Here is a 23376-nt window from a genome sequence, read left to right as displayed (position 1 = left end):
GAAATTAAAAATCGTTGTGTTTTTGTAACATTAGAATGAGCCCTTTATATCTATTTAGAGAGCGGATCCTCTTCCTCAGAGGCCGCCATGTTGCACCGCCATGTTTCTACAGTAGCCCAAAACAGACAAACTTAACACTGGCTTTATAGAAGGACTTTTGGGTGTCACACAAGTTCCGTGGCCATTGTAGTTTCTCCTACACACTTGGAAGGAAAAGTGTATTCAGTTGGTTGCAATCTAAAACCTTGCCACTAGATGTCACTAAATCCCACACACTGCACCTTTAAAATCACATTTAGGTTTTTAATGATAGAGGTCTTACAGTTTATTTTAGAATAATATTATATGTGCATGTACATCATTAAAAAGACCGGTACTGCCTCATCAAATAATTAATATGAGTAGTATTGACTGTGAATAATAAAACAGATACATGATTTTTAACCCCTCCATCCCCTTACCCCCTCCATTCCCAGTTGATATTAAAGCCTTGGCAACAGCTATTAAAAAGTCTGTGAAATCCAGAATAGACTGACATATATATAACCTGAATATCTTGCGTTCTTCAACATCTGTTCCTTCACGATGCAGCTGTTCACAGCTCTCTACATAATACAGTATCTGTGTATCTTTCAGTCATATATTTCCTGTTATCCACCAATGGCAGTTTTAACTCCCTTGTAACTCACATAACATCTGGGAGATACTGTTCTTCAGTCGCAACTTATAGCTCTGACATTATGTGGCTGCCATAGTAACTGCCTCCATCAGCATCGCATTATTTTATTTTTTTTCAGGTCTGTTGATAGCCCCCATCCTCCCCCTCCCTCTTACATCTGCCAGCATGTTGTACTCAGTGTGTGATCGACTCAATGTGACTTCCTGCTCACAGATGCTTCACGCGCCGACAAGAAGGAAAGCCGGTGTCCGACGCCGGGCTGCGACGGCACGGGTCACGTGACGGGCTTGTACCCCCACCATCGGAGCTTGTCCGGCTGTCCGCACAAAGACAGGGTGCCACCAGAAAGTGAGCACACACACACACACACACACACACACACCAGCTAAACATTATTTACCCAACCTGTGGCCTTGGTGTTCTTTGATGTTGGAGTCTGGCATGTCCCGTGCGCTGTGAACTTGCTGTCGTGGTTGGTCTGTGTTTGATATTTGAGTGGGGGTGGGGGGGTCGGACGGGTTGCAGCTGCACTTCTCTCGTGACCTTTTGCATGGGGCCGTGGTTTTTTCGTGCTCGCTGATTGCCTGCCTAGTGTGCCGTGGTGATGAAGTGGGAAATGAGGCCTTAGTGATGTGCAAACAGTGGCGACGCAGCAATTGGTGGGATGGTCAAGAGCTGTCAATCTGTGTTTTACTCCACTGCATGAGACTTTCTCCTCCACTAGATGGATTGACAGTGTTTAATCCCATCCACTGCTGCTGGTTTCATTCATACTTTCTTCTTCACAGTGTGGTTTATACACTGCATGTATGACTGAGAAGAAAAAGTGTCGATGTCATGCTTGTATTTCATTCATTTGTGTCAATCTTTAACATTAATAGTCTTAACGTTTCATTTTTTGTCACCAAACTTGGATGTGCTCACTCACCTTAATAACACTGAGTCTGTTTCAGTCATCCATGCCATAAACTTGATTCATTTATTTTGTGTTCCTTGCTCAATTAAGCGCCGTTGAATAGAAAGGCAGTATCATATCTCTAAGCCACAGATCAAATGAAGTGGCAATAAACATTAGCCTTGAATGAATAGTGAGTTTTCCCTTTAGAGGTTTTACCCTGACTATTTAGTCTCATTCACCTTGTGCAAACTTCTCAATAAAAGCCCCTTTACACGTTTCATTAACCGCAGCGTGAAAATCAAGTTATGATCTGCCGTGACCCAGACCGCAATCAAAATAAAAGAGGTTTTTTTTTTTTTTAAATGGCAAAGAAATTAGTTACCATTACAGCCAGGCTTGTAAAAAGACCAGCCGTGTCACAGACGACGACAGACTTGCACAAAAAGGTCCCTAACCTTAAAGATGTACTCGTCTCCCAGAAATGTGAAATGACTCAGAGCGCTTGACCTTGACCGGGGGATCGAGAGCCCCAAAATGGAATTCGGAATGGGCTGGAATTGATTGTCACTGGAGATTTTTGGAATATGATGTCTGTGTTCCTCCTCCTGTTCCTCACTTGTGTTGATCGGGCTGACTTTTGGTGGAAACGATACCCGCCTAAATACTGAACAGGATGCTCAGGATCGCAAAAAAAGTTTTCTTCTTGATCTTTACGGCATCATCTTCAGTCCTTATCCCCCGACTTCAAAACACACACACACACTACAGTCTTGTAGCTATGAAAAGGTGCCCTGCTACAGGCAGTGTTGTGGAGTAACCATGTTACTGAATTCTTTGAAATCAATATTTTTTTATATTTTATAAGTAAATCAAGACATGGGCTTATTTGGAGCACACATGGGCTTAAATAGTGTCACAGTACCAATTAAGCCCATGCCAGACTTTTGACATTATTCATCTAATATCTTTATTTTATATTCCAAAATCTACATGAACTAATAAATACATTTTCAAATGAGAGATAAATCATCTCCCTTATAAATCATGTCAATATCCATGAAAAACAGCTGAACTTAGATATAACCAGTTCAAAATATACATTTATAGTGTCACGCCATATGATTTTATTTGGTCAGAACTTGCTTTGACATTATGCATAGACATCAACAGGTCAGACATCAACATAGCAGGTTTCTGCATTATCAGCCACAAAGCAGCCAGTCACCAGCATCCTATCAATAAGTGGTCAATAGTCTCATGCTGACAGACTCCTCACTCCACCACTTTCAAGGTAAAGACTAGTCCATGTCACACATGGAGCTGCCTGCAGGGTGGACTCAGCCATGGGCAAATCTCCCTCTCTCTTTCCTATTAACACATTTGCTGTAGTGGATGGACGATGTTTTATTAATACAGTGGCTTCATTTAATTGGGAAATCACACAGTGCAGCCAGGCTCTTCCTTGGGAAATGTGAAAAAAAGACGATTAAATTATATCTCAAATTCATTCATTCCAATTCTTGTTTGCTCATTGTGGCTCTTTTTTTCTTCTTCTTCTGTCGAATATTAAAATATTTAATCACCTCACACAGTAGTCTTTGTTTTCCTCTTGAAAGGAATTTACCTTTTTAGAATATAAAGAATTTGGAACCACGTCCCATTCGTTTCCATGTATTCCTTTTCCCTCTGAATCAGCCTGCTGCTTTAATTTCTTGTCACTCTGGCTCTGTCTCTGTGCAGAGGGGGCAGGACAAAACTGCGATATGCATAATGTATTGGCTTGTGGCATGTCGAGGTGGCCAGGCTTCGTCCAATTACCTGCGCTGAACGCCAATTAGTATGTAAGGGAAGGAGGATGATGAGGGGGTTAAAGTTTAAGGGGGTGATAATGATGAAGCTGATGCCGATGGGGTTTGGCCCTGCGCGCCACTGGTGCCGAGACGACCCTTACCCGCACACACCAACCCCCACATTCCCTCACTACCACCACTACCTCCACCCGCCTCCGGTGCTCCGACACTTCCTCTCGGACATCCATAGATCATTAATCTAATTGGCTAGTTGCCGAGGGGATGTGAGACAGTTATGGACTGTTTTAATGGTAAATGGTATTGAAGACCGCGCTCTCTACCCTAACAACGTGCCGATGATAACAAAGCGCACTCTATCAAGGAGCTGTATCCCATCCGTCTGCTTCCTCCCATTGATTCCAAAACCTTGTGTTTTGCTTGATTGAGCTGTTGCTCGCGCCGCTCTCTGCATGCTCAAAACTTCCTTTTTTTCCATTTCTGTCTCTTACCAGCTTTTTTTTTTTTGTCCTGTTAAACTTAAATGACATCTTTTTATTCATGACCACCCCCACCCCTCCATCCCCATTCCATGAATACTAATTTGAAAGGGCCGGATAAGTGGAAGCAATATGGTAGGAAACCTCGCCTGCCCTTTCAAACTAGTGTTCATTAAAATGAAGGAGGGGTCATTTAGGTTCACACGGGCTCATTTCTTAATGATGTTTATAATGCCAAAGCTCCTCACACACTAATAGAGCTCATGCGTGATTGTTAAGGGGGCTCCTAACCTTCCCTGTCTTTCACTCCTATCTCCTGTCTGCGTGTGAAGTCGTGGCTATGTATGAGAATGTTCTTAAGTGTCCTACGCCTGGCTGCACGGGACGCGGCCATGTCAATAGCAACAGAAACTCCCACAGAAGGTAAGTGACAGCCTGCCTGTGTGGATCTGGCACTGTCCATGTTCAGTTCTTTTCACCGTGGGACTTTATTTTTTCAGTTTATACATTTATAAGGTGTTTTTCTTGGTTTTTTCATCCCTTATTTCTTATTAAAGTCATATTTTTATTGAGTTATTTGTTAAATCCATTGTATTTGTCCAGGGCTGGGCAATAGGGGCAGAATCAAATAGCACAATATTTTTTAACCAAATACTTCGATATCGATATTACGATAATATTGTACGCATGACTATTGGTGATTTCACAAAATATTTACACAATGTAATTTTGGATAAATAATCATCAGTAATGTGGATATAATGAGTAAGTGGATAAATGCAAATCATAGAACAGTTCTATAAAGCCAGTGTTAAGTTTGTCTGTTTTGGGCTACTGTAGAAACATGGTGGTGCGACATGGCAGCCTCTGTGAAAGAGGACCCGCTCCCAATGTAAATATAAAGGGCTCATTCTATGGTTACAAAAACCCAATCTAGAAAAGTTCCGAAATGTACATCAGTTTACTGTAATTCACACTTTAAACGCAGGAACAGACAACACTTGCACCATATCACGATATTACGATACCCAAAATCTAAGTCGATATCTATAAAATATCATGATATCGATATAATATCGATTTATACTCACTGATCTCTTCATTAGATACACCTATGCAATCTAATTCAAACCAATACAACAGCTCTGCTTTCAATTCTACATTTATGAAGTTGTTGTTTACATTGTCAGAAGGTAATAATTCTACTTTATGTTTATTATTGAGGTCATGGTGTGTGATGGTGGTGAATTAGGGTGCATTATATTGAATGGTGTTCCTAATATTTTGTCCACTACATTAACATACATGAGGGGTGCAAAATATTAGGAACACCAGTCATTATGATGCACCCCAGTATGCCACCACCACTTAGTATGACCTCAGTAATAATTGAAATTCTTTATTAGGATAACCCCTTGAGATGTACCATCTCGTTTCCGAGGGGGTCCTTAACAAAATACAACACAGCAAAAACATTTAACCAAATAAATAATACAATCATAAAGACAAACAGAATACATTAAAACAAAAAGACAAATTACAACAAAAGTACAACTCAGAGCTGTTGTATTGAATTGAATTAGATTGCCCAGGTGTACTTAATGAAGAGGTCAATGACTGTATTGCCCAGCCCTATTTTATGTCTTTCCATCACATCATTTTTTATGTGTGTGTATGGATAAGCACTGTTAGCATTTCTAGTGTAATGTTGGCAAGTAGTTCAGCTGCTTAACAATCCCATAGTTTTAACTGAGCCTGATTAGAATGCAGCAATTCACACCTTCAGCAGCATAAATCATTTATCAGCTCCTGGCGAAAAAATGGCATCTATCAGGTGCAGGTTTGAAGGGAGAAAACCCTGAAATAGCAGGGCAAGCTCTCGCCAGTGCCTGTCAGACAAGGGGGTGGGGGAAGGGGTGGGGGTGGCGGTGGCGGGGGGCGAGGTGACAGTGAAAGAGGAGTGTCACCCACAGCAGATGCTCGGGGAGTCGGGCGTAGCAGCAGCCATTAGCACCTTTCCGCCACTCAGCCGGGGTGAAAGGAAGAGGTGCAGACCCGGGGAGGAGGAGGAGGAAGAGCAGAATGCCTCCGTGCTGTGCTCAGCAACACGGCGGCGGTGCAAAATAGGTGCACACATGGACACGCGCCGTAAAACTTTCACTTTTACTAGAAAGAGTTCCATACTACCTCACACACACACACCCCCCCCACACCCCCCGAAACTGATACCCACTTTCATCCCTGCACAGGCGTTTATGCACGTCTTATGACAGGTGCTCATGAACACAACTCTATATATGCTTCAGGCCATTGTCAAACATCATTTTTTTCACTGAAGCCCCGTCACACTCCAGCTGACAGAGAGGATGGAGAATAATAGGGGTTAAGGATAACAACATGAACTTTTGTCACATTTGGTCAGTTAGTTGTCAGGAAGATGTTTTACAGCATTAAATCTCATTCAGACACACTGCAGGTTTAGTTCCCCAAGTGTATGTATGTGAGTGTATGTATGTCTTTTTTGATAGAAAGATGCTGCAGAATGTACATAAAAATGGTCCATATGGGAAAAACTATTCTGAGGATTATTTTCCACTCAACCAAGAACATTCAAGCTGTCGCCAACTGCGAAAACGAAGGATTTAGCATTTTAAAAGTAGACTTTCTGAACCGTAGTCAGGTATTTTCAAACCGGTATATAGACGCTGGGATTGATTAGCTGACAGACAGATGTGCACTAACTGTTTTTTCAGCCCCCCGCCACGCCAGCTGACAATCAGTTATTAACAAGCCAAACAGTTGGTTTTTTTTACAGTATATGCATTCAGTGTAATATTTTCACCTATTGGAAATTGTGTCACACGTGCCACCTAACGCCACTGTCTCGTTTCAGTCTGTCAGGTTGTCCCATCGCCGCAGCAGAGAAGCTGGCCAAAGCCCAGGAGAAGCACCAGGGCTGCGACGGCCCCAAATCCAACCAGCCCTCTGACCGAGTCTTAAGGTAGTATTCACTCACTTTCATTCACATTACGTGTAATAACTTCTCTATAGGAGACAGCTGAAACCATGGAAAGACATGAAACTTACAGTAGATGCATATAGTTCCAGGGGTGTCAAACTCCAGTTAGTTCAAGAGCCACCCACATACAGCCCAGTTCAATCTTAAGTGGGCCAGACCAGATATATATAAATATAAAGATATAAATAATATATAATGTACATATTAAAAACTTTACTATAATAAACCTTCTATTTAGTAAACAGATCTGAGATGTCTTAAGAAAAATAATTGCAATTTGAACAATATTATGTCTCATCTTAATTCAGATTATAGTGTTTGCCACTGAATTTTGAGAGACCATGGTGGTTGGACCTCAGTTCAACCCTCGAGGGGAGTCCAGCTCCCCCAGAAGGAAATTTTGTACATCTTAACCCTTACATACTGTTCATAGTCTGACTCATATTTAGTCTCTAAACCAATTTACATTCATGAATTCCTCATCTATTAATTTATGCAGAAAAAAGACATTCACAATCACTGTTTTATAGTCCAGGGGATTCTTTTATACATTTTATATGAAGAATACAACATGTTTGAATGCTGATTTTTAAATGTTGTACATGTTTCAGCTGCACAAAAATAAAATAATGTATTTTATTTCCATTTTTGTATACTGTGGTTCTCATTAGGAAAAGTCTGGCTTAAAGAAATGTGTACATGGTGTTTTTACAGCTCTTAAATGTAAAAATGGGTCAAATTTGACCCTGAACAGCATGTAAGGGTTAAGTTAAATGCATCATTCTGGTGCACTCTCACATGTCAACTTGTGTGTATGTCCCCCATTTAAATTGTATAGCTACGGCAAAGATAATAGAGCATATAGAACTCTAGAATATTTGCTTTTGGGCGTTTTCATGCATTTTGTTTCTAAATGAATTGTGTGTCACCAGGCTACTGCAAACAAAGAACAATCATTGCTTGGTTCTTAAAGTCTTTTTCTACAGCTATAGTTTTATTATGGCTTGCCTATCGCGTTCCACAAGCAACACACACTCACAGAAGCAGGAGAGGGGAGGAGGCAGAGTAGCAGCAGAGAGTATCTATGGCTCTGGTGCAGGGTGAGATGCTTTAATGAAGCAACTGGTCAAAACAACGTGACATTGTGGCGGCACAGTTTAGACTATGACAGGCTGCCACATTCTATATAATTAATGGGAAACGCTGAGATTACTTTGCACAGAAGCTGCTGATTGACAACACTTTGCACAATGTTCAGTATATGAATGATTAAAATATGATCACAGTATTTATTATTGTTTTTTCAGAGGATCGTTTCCTGGTCAGGGTGGGAAAAAACTCGAAAATTTGAATTACTTTTCTACAATTTTATATTTTGCAGACTTATCCAGTGGGCCAGATTGGACCCTTTTGCGGGGGGTTCTGGCCTGCGGGCCGTATATTTGACACCCCTGGTCCGTTCTATTGTCTATTGTCATATTAATATATTACATGTGAAATTAGCTTGATCACTGAATTCACTGTAAATGTGATTTTTGTGCCAGTCAAAAGTTTGGACACACTTCCTCATTGAAGTGAATGGGGAAGATTTGTCCAAATGAATGTATGTAAACTGATGTGGAAAAAGCTGAGTGTTAATTTACATGTCAACAACTATTATCCAGGCATGCTGGAATGTTTTTGTCCTTTTTTTTTTCCCCCTCTACATTTCATAAAGCTATTGAGATTTTAAGTCTCTCCCTTTATTTTTTGTTTTATGTTTATGTTCTCTTGTCCCCCCCCTGAGAATACTTCAAGAGATTGTATGTTCATTTCCGCGCTCGCTGTTGAAGGCAAATGGCTTTATTAGATTTTAACAGAATCTGCCTCATTTATCACAGCGACGGCTGGGATGTTTTTGAACGAGAGTTTGTTTGATAGTCATGAAAACGCTGTGATGAAAAGTCATAAGTAATTGTAAATTTTTTTATATTTATATCATAAGTGAGCATCGGCAGTGTGAGATCTTACTTTTCATCTCTTCCTGGTTTTGGATTGCGCTCATAAATGCATATCAAATGATAAAAGCATATCATAAGTATGCAAGCGTAATAAAAGATATGCAGGGATTCAATTTAGCCTGTTTTTTATTGACTAGGCGTGAAAAATATTTGTAGCAGGTTTTTTAAAGCGAGAGGGAGAAACATATCCATGCTATGACATATAAAAACGGGCCCTGCACCCCAAAAACACCCCTCCATCCAGCGGCATCCTCCTCCATATTCTAACCCTGGAGTATTCCCATCACAGTCTGCCCCTTCCCCATGCATCTGCCCTTTTTTTTTTACCAAACCCCCAAGTTCCTCCTCTCCTTCCTCCCCCCTGGGCAATGTTGAGTGCCTCAGTCCAACTTCCACCCCCTCGTCATTTATTTTCCAGGCCTATGTGCTTTGTCAAACAACTGGACTATCCACAGTATGGTTACAAGAACAATGTCTCCACCAGCACGCCCCGCTCCAACCTGGCCAAGGAGCTGGAGAAGTACTCCAAGACCAGCTTCGACTACAGCGCGTTCGACGGCAGCAACAACCACCAAGTGTACGGGAAACGGGCCATCGCACCCAAAGTTCACGGGCAAAGAGACACCTCCCCGAAAGGATATGACGGTACTACTTTTTTCAGCAAATGAGTCATGTTTCATTCCCCTAGACATTCCAGTGACATCTTTTTTCATCTCTCACATCCTGAATTTACAGTTTTAGACCTATGATGTTTGATAGTGTTAAGTTTTTATGTATGAAAAGTTTGGCAGTCTTGTTCTTAAAATGTGGCTTTTAGAAATCCTAAAAATCAGTACAAGATAAGATTATGTTTTATTAGTCCCACAGTGGGGAAATTTACTGTATTGCAGCAAGTGGATAGCAAATAATAGAAAGAACTAGCCGACCGATATATCAGTCAGCCGATATATTATCAGCCGATATTGACCTATCACAGATGGGTATCGGTGAATATGTTGTCCAATATGTGCTGATATTGTGGGGGGGGGGGGGGTTTTAGAAGTTATATAGGCAGCATTTTATGTATATTTGACCCTTTTATTAATTCAAGTTTAATATATGCATAGGTTGTTGTTTTATTGGGGTTTTTTTTATTGATAGCTAATTCTCATTATTAATTTAAGTTTACTGTTTCAGTGCACTGATGTCATTTTATAGTCATTTTATATGATAACGTTTGTTGTTAAACTGTAAAATATCATGCATTCATTACATTTGAGGGATCATTACAAAAACATGTTTATCTGTATATTCTGTATATATAATATTATTGGCCAATATATCCATATCAGAATTTTTTTACTCACTAATATCGGTATCGGTATCGGCCCCAAAAGTCCAGCATCAGTCGGGCCGTAGAAAGAACACCAATAAAAAGAATAAAGAACAATAAATAATAAGTACACAAGCAATAAAAACAATAGTGGTAAAAAAAATATAGTAAAGAAAATAGTAACATGATTGTACAAGAGTAATATTGGTGTTGTCAGAATCATAATATACCTGAGTCTGATATTGATATTCCAAAGTTTTTAAAGTGAAAAAAATCTATAACAATATGTGACAAGTTTGCAGGGTTTAACTTTAAAGCCACACACTTCATAAACCCACATCAACATCATTTATTCACCTTTAATGTTGACTGATTTTTTTTTTTTTATGCGTCCTGCAGCCAAACGATACTGCAAGAACTCCAGCTCGGCCAGCAGCACCACCAGCACCTACGCTCCCAGCAGTAGCAGCAGCAGCCTGAGCTGCGGGGGCGGAGGAGGAGGGGGCGCAGGTGGAGGCGGCGGCGGGGGCGGGGGCAGCAGCGCCAGCAGCACTTGCAGCAAGAGCAGCTTCGACTACAGTCACGACATGGAGGCTGCCCACATGGCGGCCACGGCCATCCTCAACCTGTCCACGCGCTGCCGGGAGATGCCACACGGAATGGGGGGGAAACCTCCGGACCTATGCTCGCAGGTAGGAAGGGAGAGGGGGGGGAAATGTTTTATCATACATTTAGATGTTACCTGAATGCCCAAAGTGTATGTTTATATGGGTCAATGATGTGTCCAGTTGGTGTAACCAGTATATTTTCATAGAAATCTGATTATATACAGGAAAATAAATATGAACTAAAATGTGGAATACATATAATTCACTTTTGCAACACAACACTATGTTTTGTAACAAATTTTACATAATTTCCAAACTTATTTAGAAAGATTTTTTGTTTTTAGGTTATGTCCTTCTAAGTGTTGACAAAATTCTTTAAAATGTAAAATGTAAAAAGTCTTTTCATTGGATGTTTTAAAATGAAGTAATAATTAGTATAAGTCCAATTAAATACACTGTAGATAAAATATGTAATATTTATCATTATTTTGTGGTTATACCATTTGACATTTTCAAGAGCATTCAGTCTTACTTTTTGTAAAAAATGATGCAAATGTCATTTCAAATGATATAAAACCAACAAAAATACTAAATGTACATTCTAACAAACAAATTGTTTATTACAATGGGAAGTTACAAACACACTCTGATTGGACACCGCAGTATCACATGACTCTATACTCACCACACCTTTGGCCTCCCGCTGTAGTCACAGTAAGATTACCTCTGTGCTTCCTTCATTATATTAACACTGACAGTGAAAACCGACAGAGATAGTGAGATTTCAGTCGTACACATCCACACACACACATTCCATCAAAGATCCGTGGCTGTGTCTTACACTCAGAGCTCAGCAGGGCAATTTTTTATTTTCCTGTATGGGGATCAGATAGGAGCAGGACGAAGCGCCGTTTGACACGGCGTGAGCCCAGTGTGTCATTTCTAAGGAGATAAGGTGACGGTGTTCCTGTATTATCTGCGCCGAGATGCTGAGCTGGAAAATGGGGGCCAGAAAAAAGAGAGAGCGCACAGCGGAGGGCTAATACTGGCTTAATGTTAATGTTGACAGCCGAGCCTGCCACAGAATGAGAGCAAGGGTGATAGAAATGAAAATAAAGAGAGTAAAGAAAGCTTTTTTCGGTGGGAGGTTTCTAAATGTCACAGTGCAGAATGAGAAGAGGAAGGTACCGGTGGAAGAGTTGGAGAAAATAAGAAGGAGGAGGGGGGGCAGACGAAAGAAGGAAGAGGGAAAGAGGGGAGGGGGGGGGGAAAAAGCCAATAGCAACATACTTCCAAAAAGAAAAGTGGAACGGAATAAACTTGGCGGGAACAAACGCCCAGAGCAGTCAGGACTTCCTCTGGTCCTACCTCATTTCATTGTCTGTCCTTCTCACGCTCCGGGGCGAGACGGGCAGGATGCTCTCAGGGCAGGATGGGAAGACGGGAGACTTCAGAGAGCTTTTTTTCCCTTTTTTTCCCTTCTCTCTCTCCCCCCTCCACCTCCCCTTCCCCTCCTCTTCTTCTTCTTCCTCTTTCATCTCTACACCTCACCTCGTGGCACACACTGTTCCTTTCTGTGTCTGAATGAAACGTCACACACACACACAGAAACACACTCACACATCTGTTCTCGCCTCCTTTTTTTCAGTCCGTCTAACTGCTCGTTTCTCCTCTCATTGAACTTATTAGTAGCTCGGTCGGCCGAATGAGTGGAAAACGTCGTCTTCGTTTCCGTCTTTTTTTAAGAAAATGATTGTTACGTCATGTATGAGATGATTCTGAGTTGATAGGTAGAGGTTTGGGGAAAAGTTGACATGAATTATAAATACATTTATATAGAGAATTGTACTATTTTCCCACTTACCAAAGTTATGTCTGAGTGGAAGGTATGTTAACCAGTTTAATTAGTTTACTAGATGTGTATGTATGTGAAGTAGTTCCACTCTAATGGAGGGAAACACACCTTTAGAAGAGCTGTGTTTTCACATACATGAAGCCTTTTTACTGTAAACCATTAATACTACTGTATACTAGTATACTGTATACTACTTCACATACATTCAAACCACCTTTCCATTGATTGACAGCAGTTTGCAAAACATTAAAGGTAAATGTAGTACTGTATGTTGTTCTGGAGCTTTGGACCAGGGGCGGAGCTAGGGGGGGCTTTTTTGGGGGCTTTACAACAGTAATGATTAAGAGTTGAAACGTCTAAAGACATTTCAGACGAGGCAGTGTTACTTAGTGAAAAGTTCATTAAAAATGAATGTAATATATTTTGTTTTCCTTTTGATCTAATGTCTTATTTATGATTTTATTTCTATGTGCATTCCATTTGGAAAATAGTTAATAAGGACCAAAATAAATCACTACTATGTTCTAAAATTCTGCACAAAAAATGTTTCGACCAACTCACAGTGTCCTTATCAGCAGGTTGAGTTTGTTGCAGTCGCCATGGAATTATGCTAATTACACAATGAAGTGTTTTGACAGCTACTATTTTCAAGGCCAAGAATGAACTTAAAGCCTCAACTCTCATCTCTGAAGTCAACATGGATGAGAAGGTGTGAAGGTGTCGGTAACATTATGGAAAGATTCATCATCTAGAGCTCCATCTTCAGAACAGCTACTTAATGTAATAATAATCATACTAATGATAACGTTATTTTATAGCACCTTTCAAAACAGTTGTTACACTAAAATAAGATGAGACATTCCTTTATTAGTCCCACAGTCGGGAAATGTACGTTATTGTAGCAACAAGTGGATAGCAGGTTTAGACCGTACCCTTTAATTTAATTTAAAATGATCCAACATTCCCCCCATGAGCAAACACTTGTACCCTGAAGTCAAATATTTTTTACTCTACTGTATGAGTAAAACATTTGATTATAAGAAACATCTAATCTACTTCCTGTGAACATTGTGTGGCCACGGCAACAGCAGCAGGCAAATAATACTTAGACTAATAATAAAGTAATGGATAATGTAACTGTTAGCAGTTTGTATGTGTTTTTTAAGACATGTTTCTGGGGCATTTTTAATCTTTATTGATAGAGAAGAACTACAAACTCCAGATAACCTCATTATTCAGCATACCATGAGACTGCACACGGCACCCAAAAAATATTTGTTTAGTTGGAAAAAAAATAGCACAAGCTGCCCTTTTATATAGAATCCATGGAGAGGAGGGAGGGGTGGGGGGGGGAAGACGTGACAGAGCGAGACACGAGATAGAAAAGGCCACCGAGGAGGACAGGTTTTTATTTTAAGACCTGGAATAGGTGGGCAGAAGTAATGCGGCGAGAATAAGCAAGTGACCTCTCACGCTCCGGCCCTCCTCTTCCCTCGCCAACGTCTCCACGGCAACCGGGGGTCAAGGGGGGGTCACCGGGCGGTCAGAGCGAGAATGGGTGGTCCGCAATCGCGTATCGTCCCCCCCCCCCGCCCACCCCCCGTTAATTCGAGATGAAGGCACGGGTCGCGTTAATTGGACGGTGACATGCAATACAGCGGCTGACGAGGAGGCGGAGGAAAAGGAGGGGGGAAAAGGGAGGAGGGGGGGAGCATATTCACAAAGAACGAAACAAGTCACAGCAACACGATTTTAGACACATACCTTCAGATCTATTCCTCCTTTACTCTGTTTCTCCTCCTTCTCCTTCTTCCTCTTTCAAGCCTCTAGTCACACTTACAAATTAACTTTCATAATGGAGTTTTAATAGTGTGTGTGTTTGATGGAGACAGACACCTACATCGTGGAATAATGCCCACCCACCCCCTCCATCAATCTCCATGTTTGTCTGTCTCACATCACGCCCCGATTCTCCCTTTCTTTCTTTCTTTCTTTCTTTCTTTCTTCTATAGCAGCTTGTATTATTCATAGTGAGATTTTTTTTTTTCTTCTCCACAGACTAATGACATAGCAGCAGCACTTTTTCTCCCTCCCTCCCTCTCTCTCTCTCTCTCTTTCTCGCTCTCTCGCTCTCTCTCTCCCTCTCTCCCTCTCTCCCTGCTGTTTTCCCTGAGTCCTCGGTTCAGTCACAGTCCTTGCAGTATTCATGCCCCTGTCCCAAAATCCATCACCCCCGTGCATTCGAGTCAACGTGCGTCACAGAGGTTTTGGCTTCAGACACCAGGAGAATCCACCCCTAGGGACACTGTCGACTGGAATCAGCATTAGGACGGGCTTTCCTGCTCGCGAAAGGGAGGAGGACGAGAAGAGGGAGTCAGAAAGAGACAAATAGAGAGAGAGAGAGAGAGAGAGAGAGAGAGGGGGGTATTAATAAGAGCAAGGACACAAACACATGCATCTCAAAGCATAATCCTTCAGGGAGTGGTATATGCAGTATGTGTCACATGTAGATTAAACAAAAAGGCATGTGTTGCTTATGTAGATATAGATATATATATATATACATAGTGAGTGCTCACATGTTCTGTTGGATGTGGCCCACTTTGTTTCAGAACAGGGGTATAGTTGTGTGCCTCTATTTTTGGGTTTTGCAGCAGTCTAGTTCCAGCCACTGCTGCTCATCACCGCTCTCAACCCCACCCCCCTAACCCTCAGCCCCTGCCCTCCCTGTGATGTCCACTCACATTAGGCTCACGCACACACACAACACAACACACACACACATACACACATACTCTCTTCTGACTACACAGAACACAGGACACGCCATAGCGGGATGGAAGGAAAGAGAGAGAGACAAGAGAAAAAAAGGAGGGGTTCAGAGAGAGGATGCACTCGTCCTTGAGCCTTGAGCGCCGATGACCTCTTCTGCTTGTGACCCTCTTATGAGCGTAATACGACAGCGTTACTGTACACCGCCAGTGTCTGCTGTCTCATCCGAGACAAACCTGGGCAAATAAAGAAAGAAAGAAAGAAAAAATTGGAATATCGTTGCAGATATTTGAACCGCAGGTGTTCTCGATCCATCTTTTCCAGACATCTATAAAGTTCTAAAGTGAGCGTTTCACTGGAGGAACCGAAAATTCCAGAGCTTTTCATGTACTTCTTTAGTATTCAGCGTGTATTCAGCTACTGTTTTGCCCAGCTCTGATCCTAGAATATGAATATGTTTGACTGCTGTTTAATCAGAAACTCTCTCTTTCATCCCTTTCTCTCCATCCCTACCTCTTTATGTTCTGTGCTTCCTATTACTATCCATAATCACCTGACTGAAAACACACATACACACTCATTTCCATCCATACACATCCACTGACCTGACGATACCCCTCAAACACAAACCCTCCACAAACTCTCCATTCTCCAGAGTCCCAGCCTAGATGTGGATGAGAACGGTACGTTGGACCTGAGTATGAGCAAGCGTCTGTGCAGCGGCGGTGGAGGGGACTCGGTGCTCACACCTCTAGAGCCCATGTCCCCCCAGAGGCAAGCCGCCCTGCTGGGCTCCCGCTGCTACGGCATGGGGGACGCCGCCGACTGCTGGGATCTGCCCGTAGACTACACCAAGATCAAACACATAGATGAGGACGAGAAAGAGGTAAAACAATACAAAAGGTGGACAATGTTTGGTAGTAATGTAGATACGGAGGTTCATTTGAGCATTACTGGCTGCTTTATGTGCCATTTTGTTTTTTAACATGAGAAGATAAAATCGTGCTTTACTGCTTCATTTTGTCTACGTCTTCTGTTCCTAATTTTGTTTACTTGTTTTTAGTTTGATACACCTATAAGAATTATTTTTTCCTTCACTTCTTCTACATCATATACTGTAAGGCGGTCCCTGCAATATAAGGTTAAATATATAAAGAATGAGAGATGAAGATAATACAAAAAAAGAGAGATTTTAAACAGCAAAGTATAAGGGTTAGACCATACATTTGGCATACTTCACTTTGTCTGTTCCACGTGTCTCAGCCACCGAAATTACCCCCCTAGTCATTTATTCAACTCAGTGTCTCCTAGTCAAACATTTGCACTGCTGCCTGATTGTCTTCTAGGTTTCTCACCTCCTGTCTGACTCACAGTTATATCTGGAATCATTAGAAAGTCATATTAGGGGTTTTTTTGTGTGAGGGAAACCTAATGAATCTGCATGTTAATTGATGTCAGCATTGCCATGCACAGAGGTTCCTGCTCTGTTTGTATCATGCTCCCCGCATGCTGGCTTTCTGTTTTTACATTTTGCTCTTCTCCAAAATGAATTATGCAAAGTAGCACCTTGGGAGGGAATCGGAATAGCTCATCTCATCAAAGAACTGCTGGAAATCAATGCACCACTGCTGGGTGCGCCTGTCGGTTGTGCGCGATGGGCGTGTGCGTGAGCTGTACATGTGCCTCTTGTTGGTTGTGTGTGTGTGTGTGTGTGTGTGTGTGGGTGTGAGAGCTTGTGCATATTCATATTAGTGTGTGAGTGTCTCATTGGGAGTGTGTTTGTGGGAGTGTGTATGTGCGAGTTCCATCTCCTACCCTACTTTTTTTTTTTGCGCGGCGTCTCTGTATGTATGTGTCGTTCTCCTTCCTGTCTGCCTCTCAGCCTGCGCTCCCTTTAATTGGAGAAGCTTGCTGGATGACCCAGCATCACACACTCAGAGACAGCTTGAGCGCTGGATAATTTGGGCCGTATCTGGACCTGTCTCTTTATGGGCATTACTGTACATACACTGCGGGCGCACAAGAGAGGGAAGAAAGAAAAAAAAAAAGAAAGAGGATTTGCATCAATAGCCGTCGTGCCCCGGCTGCATGCACTGCAGACAAAGCACAGCCCCGCTTATACACAGCCCGGCAGCAGCGGCCCCACGCTACACCACAGTGCCATCTAGGGGCCGAGTGTTGCATTACAACTCCCGACCAGACAACTCCCTCAATTGTTCTGCACTGTGCTGAATTTACAGAGAGAAATGAGATAATGCAATACGCATGAAAAGAGGCACAGGAACATGTACGTACCCACGACTGAGCTCACAAACACACAACTCACATACACAAACACACACACACACACGCTGTTCGTTTGCCACTGAGTCATTATTTCCTCCCTGGGATGCCTTTCTCTCGCTCTCTTAGACTGACAGTGACAGGTGAGGCTCAGTAGTCACACAGGCTCAACCATTAGTATTCAAATCAAGACTCTGTGGTGTGTGACAGGTGTGCATGTGGTGTGTGTAGCTACGTGTGTGTGTGTGGGTGGAAAAGACAGAAAATGACTTCATTACGAACTCTCTATAATAAGCGTTTTCAAGATGTGCTCATTAATAAGATGTGTTTTAATATGTGTAATAATCTGGTCATCTGACACACTCTCTCTCTCCCTCTTTCTTTTCCTGCCCCTCCTTTCTTCCTCCCTTCTTCCTCCTCTCTAATTCTTCAGCCGGATGACCTGGATCCCTTCCACGACTTGCTGGAGGACCGCTACTCCACCGACGTCAGCATGTCCAGTCCCAAGCCCAAATATGTCCAGTGCAAGGAGAGTAAGAAGGACCTGATAACGTAAGACACCCCCCCCCCCACATCTACACTATTCCCTCCCAATGTCCCAGCGTTCCCTCTATCTACCTTTCCCCCACCTGCTTCTCCCCTCCTCCTCCTCATCAAACTTCTTTCTTTTGATCAACATCTTCCTTTTCCGTAAACCTCAGAGAAGCACCTCTCTCTCTCCCTCCTTCTCTCTCCTCTCACCCATCCTGTGCTGTCGGCAGCTGCTTGCTATCTGATTTTTATTTAACAGCTTTCTTTCCATTTTGTCCGCACTGATCTCAAGACCAGCTTTAACTTCACTGTAGTTTCCCCTCTTTTGATGCTCTATCCATATACGCAAAGTAGCCTATCATGCAGTATCAAGAGAAACTGATCTCAACCACGATATTAATCACAGACAGTGAAGCTAAACTGGAAACAATGAAAACAAACAAACAAACAAATAAAAGAAAAAGAAAATCAGAAAAGACCCCCCCCTTTTTTCTGTAATTTTCACATTTTTCTTCTCCTTCCCTTTGGGCTTATAAATCTGTCTATTTTTCTGGTGGCAGATGTCCCACACCGGGGTGTGATGGAAGTGGTCACTTGACGAGCAATTTCTCCACACATCGAAGGTGTGACTTCCTTTTCTCCTGGTGGATTCTAAGTCTATTTCTCTTTATTGTTTTCAGCTTACCCTCAACTATGCTGTCAAATATCTGTAGGCAGAATGTCTCTCTCTCTCTTTTATTGGTTAGCCCTTTGATTATTGGCCAATTGACATCCTGAAACAAGGGAATCCAAATTCTATATTAATTAAAGATTGACTACACGCTCATTTTTTCAATCTAAAGCCTGGGATAACATTATTTCTCAATGGGCCGTTCGTGGAGCCTTCTTAGCTGATGTTATTCAGTCCTCCAGGCCCTTCCCACAGTGCAATGCAGACTAAGCATTTACCATTCATTTACCAACAGAACGGCTGAGCGTTGCAGTGCGAGGTGAGCCTGCGAGGACTGGATGATATCAGTCTCGTAAACCCACATGGCCTCGTGTACATCAGATTTCTACTCCCAACAAGTTCTGATTCCTGCTCAGTTCAGCCAAGTCTTTGAAAACAACGCCATGTGTTAATTTACTTTGTTTTTATTCACTCAGTGCATTCTGAATGGAGTGCAGAGCAGACCGTGCATGAAAACAAGTCTCCCTTGCAGTTACATATGAATACAAATACTCAGAGGGTTAACTGGTTTTAATCAACTCCCTGCACTTGAACCATGGCTTTTTTGCATTTTCCTAGTTGATGATTTTTGGTATGTGTGTGTGTGTGTAGTGTGTTGTAGATATGGCTGCAGGCTGAGAAACTGCTCTGTGTTATATATTGTGATACAGTGGTTTGGAGCGTCTCGCCATTTCGGTGTTACTAATGTACTCCTGATGTATTTTTTCAGTCTCTCAGGTTGTCCTTTAGCTGATAAAAGCATTCGAAGTATGCTGGCCAACAACGCGCAAGAGCTCAAGTAAGGCATGAGATGAGTCACTGATATATGTATGAGATTGTATGTCTTGTTCATTCTGCGTATAGTAAGGTCGATGTTATTAGAGTTAGTGCAAACAAGCGGATATGTCTTATTTCACTGCTTTTTGAGGAAAACAATTGAATTATAGCCACTGTGCAAAATACGGGTGGGGGTGGGGTACACCTTTCAGCTCTACTGAGCATTTCAGCAGATTTGAACTCATTGTTTTGAGTTTTCTGGCCACCAAAAGCACAATTTCTAGATGCAGGAAGTATAAAAGCTTTACAAATTGTAAACTAGCTGCCCAGCACTTAAATGGCTGATAGAGGTTATCCACTTTCTAGTGAAAATAGTGGGCCAAGACCGAGCTAGAAGGAGCATGAATACTACCTAACACTCTTGTTGTCCTCAGGTCAATTTTGACCTGTGAGGACAAAAGGCGTTAACTAAAAAATGGGGTATAATTTCATTTAAATGAGGCCTAATAACCATAATTTCCAAAAAAGTTGGAATGAAGTCGGCTAAAAAGGTCTAACACAGAATTCGATCATAATTTATATCTTATTCTTTATAATCAGTCAAACCAAACCTGGTCAATTTTGACCATGGAGCACAAACGTTGCACGGTCGACAGGAAGACAACAGGAGGGTTAGATTGGTTGGGTGGTCGGAAACAACAAATGTCTACTAATGTTGCTCCGTATCTGCTAGATACTGTATTCTAATTCCTTCCCCATTACAAGTTAAAAGCTGATAATATGTCAGTGTTGTATTTCCAGCTTGTCTCTGCTGACCCCATGTGGCCAAAAAACTGTTACTGCAGCTTGAAACCAACAGTTAAGATCTCCTGAAAATCTCAAAATACAGTTTTGAGGGTGTCTTTAAAACTTAAGCCAACTTTTTTGTATTCATCTGACAGTGAACAGGCCACTAATGTACAGCTGGCGGCAAAGCCTGTTATAGCTGTGCAAATATAATTATATTGCATTATACATATATAATAGATTTACTGCCTCTCCACTGTATATTAGAAAAGCCTCATCTGAAGTCTTTGAAGTAGCGAAACAAATACATTAAAAGATGCATGAATTGGACTTTTAACCGGCGTGTGGTCTACTCCATACATATATTGGCCTTTTTTGGATACTCTACTTTTGCTATAGGCCCTGAGCCCTTCTTGTGTTTTCTGCCCCAGGTGCCCGACACCAGGGTGCGACGGTTCGGGACATATCACTGGCAACTACGCCTCTCACAGAAGGTATAGCACGCACACACACACACACACACACACACACACACACACATATTTTCAGCACCACTCACACATGAACTAGTTCTTCTTCTTTGCACAAAATAACTCTTTGTGGGTTTTTTTTCTTTCTCACATACAGTAGCAGTCAAATGTATGTCCAAACTCTTGACTGCTACTGTACATCCTGAAGTTCTTTCTTTGCTTTGCTTCTACTTTACTTCCTCTCTCTCTCTCTGTCTTGCTCACACTCAAACTAACACTCTCTTACACACACACACACACACACACACACTATGCTTCAACTTTGTAACACTGTCATTTATCTGCAGTCTCTCAGGGTGTCCGCGGGCCAGGAAAAGTGGGATAAAGATCATCCACAGTAAAGAGAACAAGGAGGACCAGGAGCCTATCAGGTACAGTACAGACACTGATCATCAGTCTTCTGTCTCACCTCCTGCTACCAACGCTGCTCTCCGCCCGCTGCTTCATTTACACTTGCTCGTGTGAATATACAGTACCAGTCAAAGCTTTGTACACACTTTCTCATTCGACTCAGTGTGAAGGTGTGTCCGAACATAAGGTGTGAATGTTTAAAAATGATACAGAGAATATGTGTAAATGAGAACAAACATTGTCTGTCAGTATATTGCTCTCTGACGCAGGCAGGGATAAATCAGTATTATCTCTTGACAAGACAAATGTGCTATGAGTCTAAAGTTTCAGCCCAAATCTAAAGGTGTAGGAGAAACTTCAGAAGTGCAAGGTTGTAGCAGTTAAGTGAAGGAGGATTCTGCAGTCTCTGGTGAACTCATGCAGACACACAGGTAAGGAAAGACGTAGAGGCAAGCAGAGAGACAGAGAGAGAGAGAGAGAGAGAGAGAGAGAGAGAGAGAGATTGATTGGACTCCACTTAAATCCCACAATGGGCTTCTTTGGCCTCAGCCCTGCAGCTGCATTGATTTCTCTGGTGGTGCAGAGCACAAACAACACACTTTGGCCATTCTCGATCTTGTCACTCGGTTGGATTCTGAGGATAGTTTGCCACAGGAATCCCTGTCAGTGTGACTAGCTGATGTTGAAATATATCTGACACTAATTTTATTCAACATTTGAGCTTTCGACTCAAAGGAAGGGACTTTAAGAGCTTTGAGAGAAGAGTGAAGTGTCACAGCTTTACTGCAAGACATGTGGCTGTAATTAAAAATTAAATTAAAAAATAAAGAATTCATCAGAATGAAGCATATTCATTTGATTTAAAGGGGACGTTCTGGTTTTACACATGAAAGCACGGTGCTGGACTAGTTTCCTGCCAAGCTGTGCCAGTCTGGCTCCCGGGTCTCTGATGAGGTGTTGTTAGCAGATATGTGGTGCAGGCAGCTGAAACATTTATGGATTTAACTGGCATCCAAAGTGAGGATAAGGAAAGGTGCAGTCACGAGAGGCTAGACAGAATGTAAAGACATTTCGAGAACAGTGTTTCTTACATCAACATGAGTCATGAGCCAAAGCATTCACCGATCTGTAGAGAATAAAAAGAGTACAGGCACGCTTTGATTAGTTTAAATCCCACGCTGAGAAAAGTGGAAGCCTTTGTTGTTAATAGTTAAACCAGTGGATAAAGAGGTGGAAAATATCATTACAATCAGTCTACTGTATCAATTGATAATCAGTTGTAATGCAGTGTTAGATATTTTCTAAAGGGGGAAAAGGTTGGAAAGGTAGTAAAGGGATGTCAGGCAAGGAAGCAAGTTATCAAATCTGGGTATTGAATTAAAGGCTCTGTAAGTGTAGAGTTTTTTGGTGTCCCCTAGTGGTCATATCAAAAGTGGCCCCAACTCGGCCTGTTACGATAACTTCTTTTATTGGACCATATATTGTATCAGAAATAATCGCGATAAATGATATTATTGTCATTTGAAGATCATTTTATACCACAGATATAATGATAATATAATAGCATAATAATACAAGGGGGGTAGGGGGTGGGATTGGAGACTGGAGACTGGGTGCTGTAAAAACACAGACTGTCATTATGGTTGGGGACAGAGTTATTTACCTTGAATTCTTCTACAGTCTCCACTCAGGACGTACACAGTGAGGAATGGAGGACACTACGTACTTAGCCAATGTGACATGAACAGCCTCTTAAGGTCATGTCCATGTATCATATGATAAGTCGATATATTGACATGATGATGTTGATAATTACGTTATTGAACGATAAGTCGATAACATAATTATTGTGACAGGCCTAGCCCCAACTAAGGGACTCAGATATCTACATATATTGACTTTAATTAGATGGACATATACTATTTAAGAGAACAGAAGAAATTTAACATGTATTAGATCCCAGATCATGAAGGAAAAAG

At 41.8% G+C, this 23376-nt stretch overlaps 1 protein-coding gene across 1 annotated transcript in view; it reads left to right on the top strand.

The window, feature by feature from the left end:
• Window positions 1–23376, top strand: part of myt1lb (myelin transcription factor 1-like, b) — a 46188-nt gene that overhangs the window by 17483 nt on the left and 5329 nt on the right. Inside the window, exons 5-15 of the mRNA XM_062439807.1 lie at window positions 893–1027; window positions 4197–4287; window positions 6758–6865; window positions 9302–9528; window positions 10595–10887; window positions 16086–16316; window positions 18147–18265; window positions 18805–18867; window positions 19684–19752; window positions 20948–21010; window positions 21334–21417. Of these exons, the coding sequence (XP_062295791.1) occupies window positions 893–1027; window positions 4197–4287; window positions 6758–6865; window positions 9302–9528; window positions 10595–10887; window positions 16086–16316; window positions 18147–18265; window positions 18805–18867; window positions 19684–19752; window positions 20948–21010; window positions 21334–21417 (1483 nt within the window). The remainder of the gene's footprint in view (window positions 1–892; window positions 1028–4196; window positions 4288–6757; window positions 6866–9301; window positions 9529–10594; window positions 10888–16085; window positions 16317–18146; window positions 18266–18804; window positions 18868–19683; window positions 19753–20947; window positions 21011–21333; window positions 21418–23376) is intronic.

Source organism: Scomber scombrus, chromosome 19, assembly GCF_963691925.1.
Source record: "Scomber scombrus chromosome 19, fScoSco1.1, whole genome shotgun sequence".
In the NCBI taxonomy this organism is placed as follows: Eukaryota; Metazoa; Chordata; class Actinopteri; order Scombriformes; family Scombridae; genus Scomber; species Scomber scombrus.
Note: the sequence above shows the minus strand (reverse complement) of the source record. Positions and strands in the feature narration are given on the sequence as shown.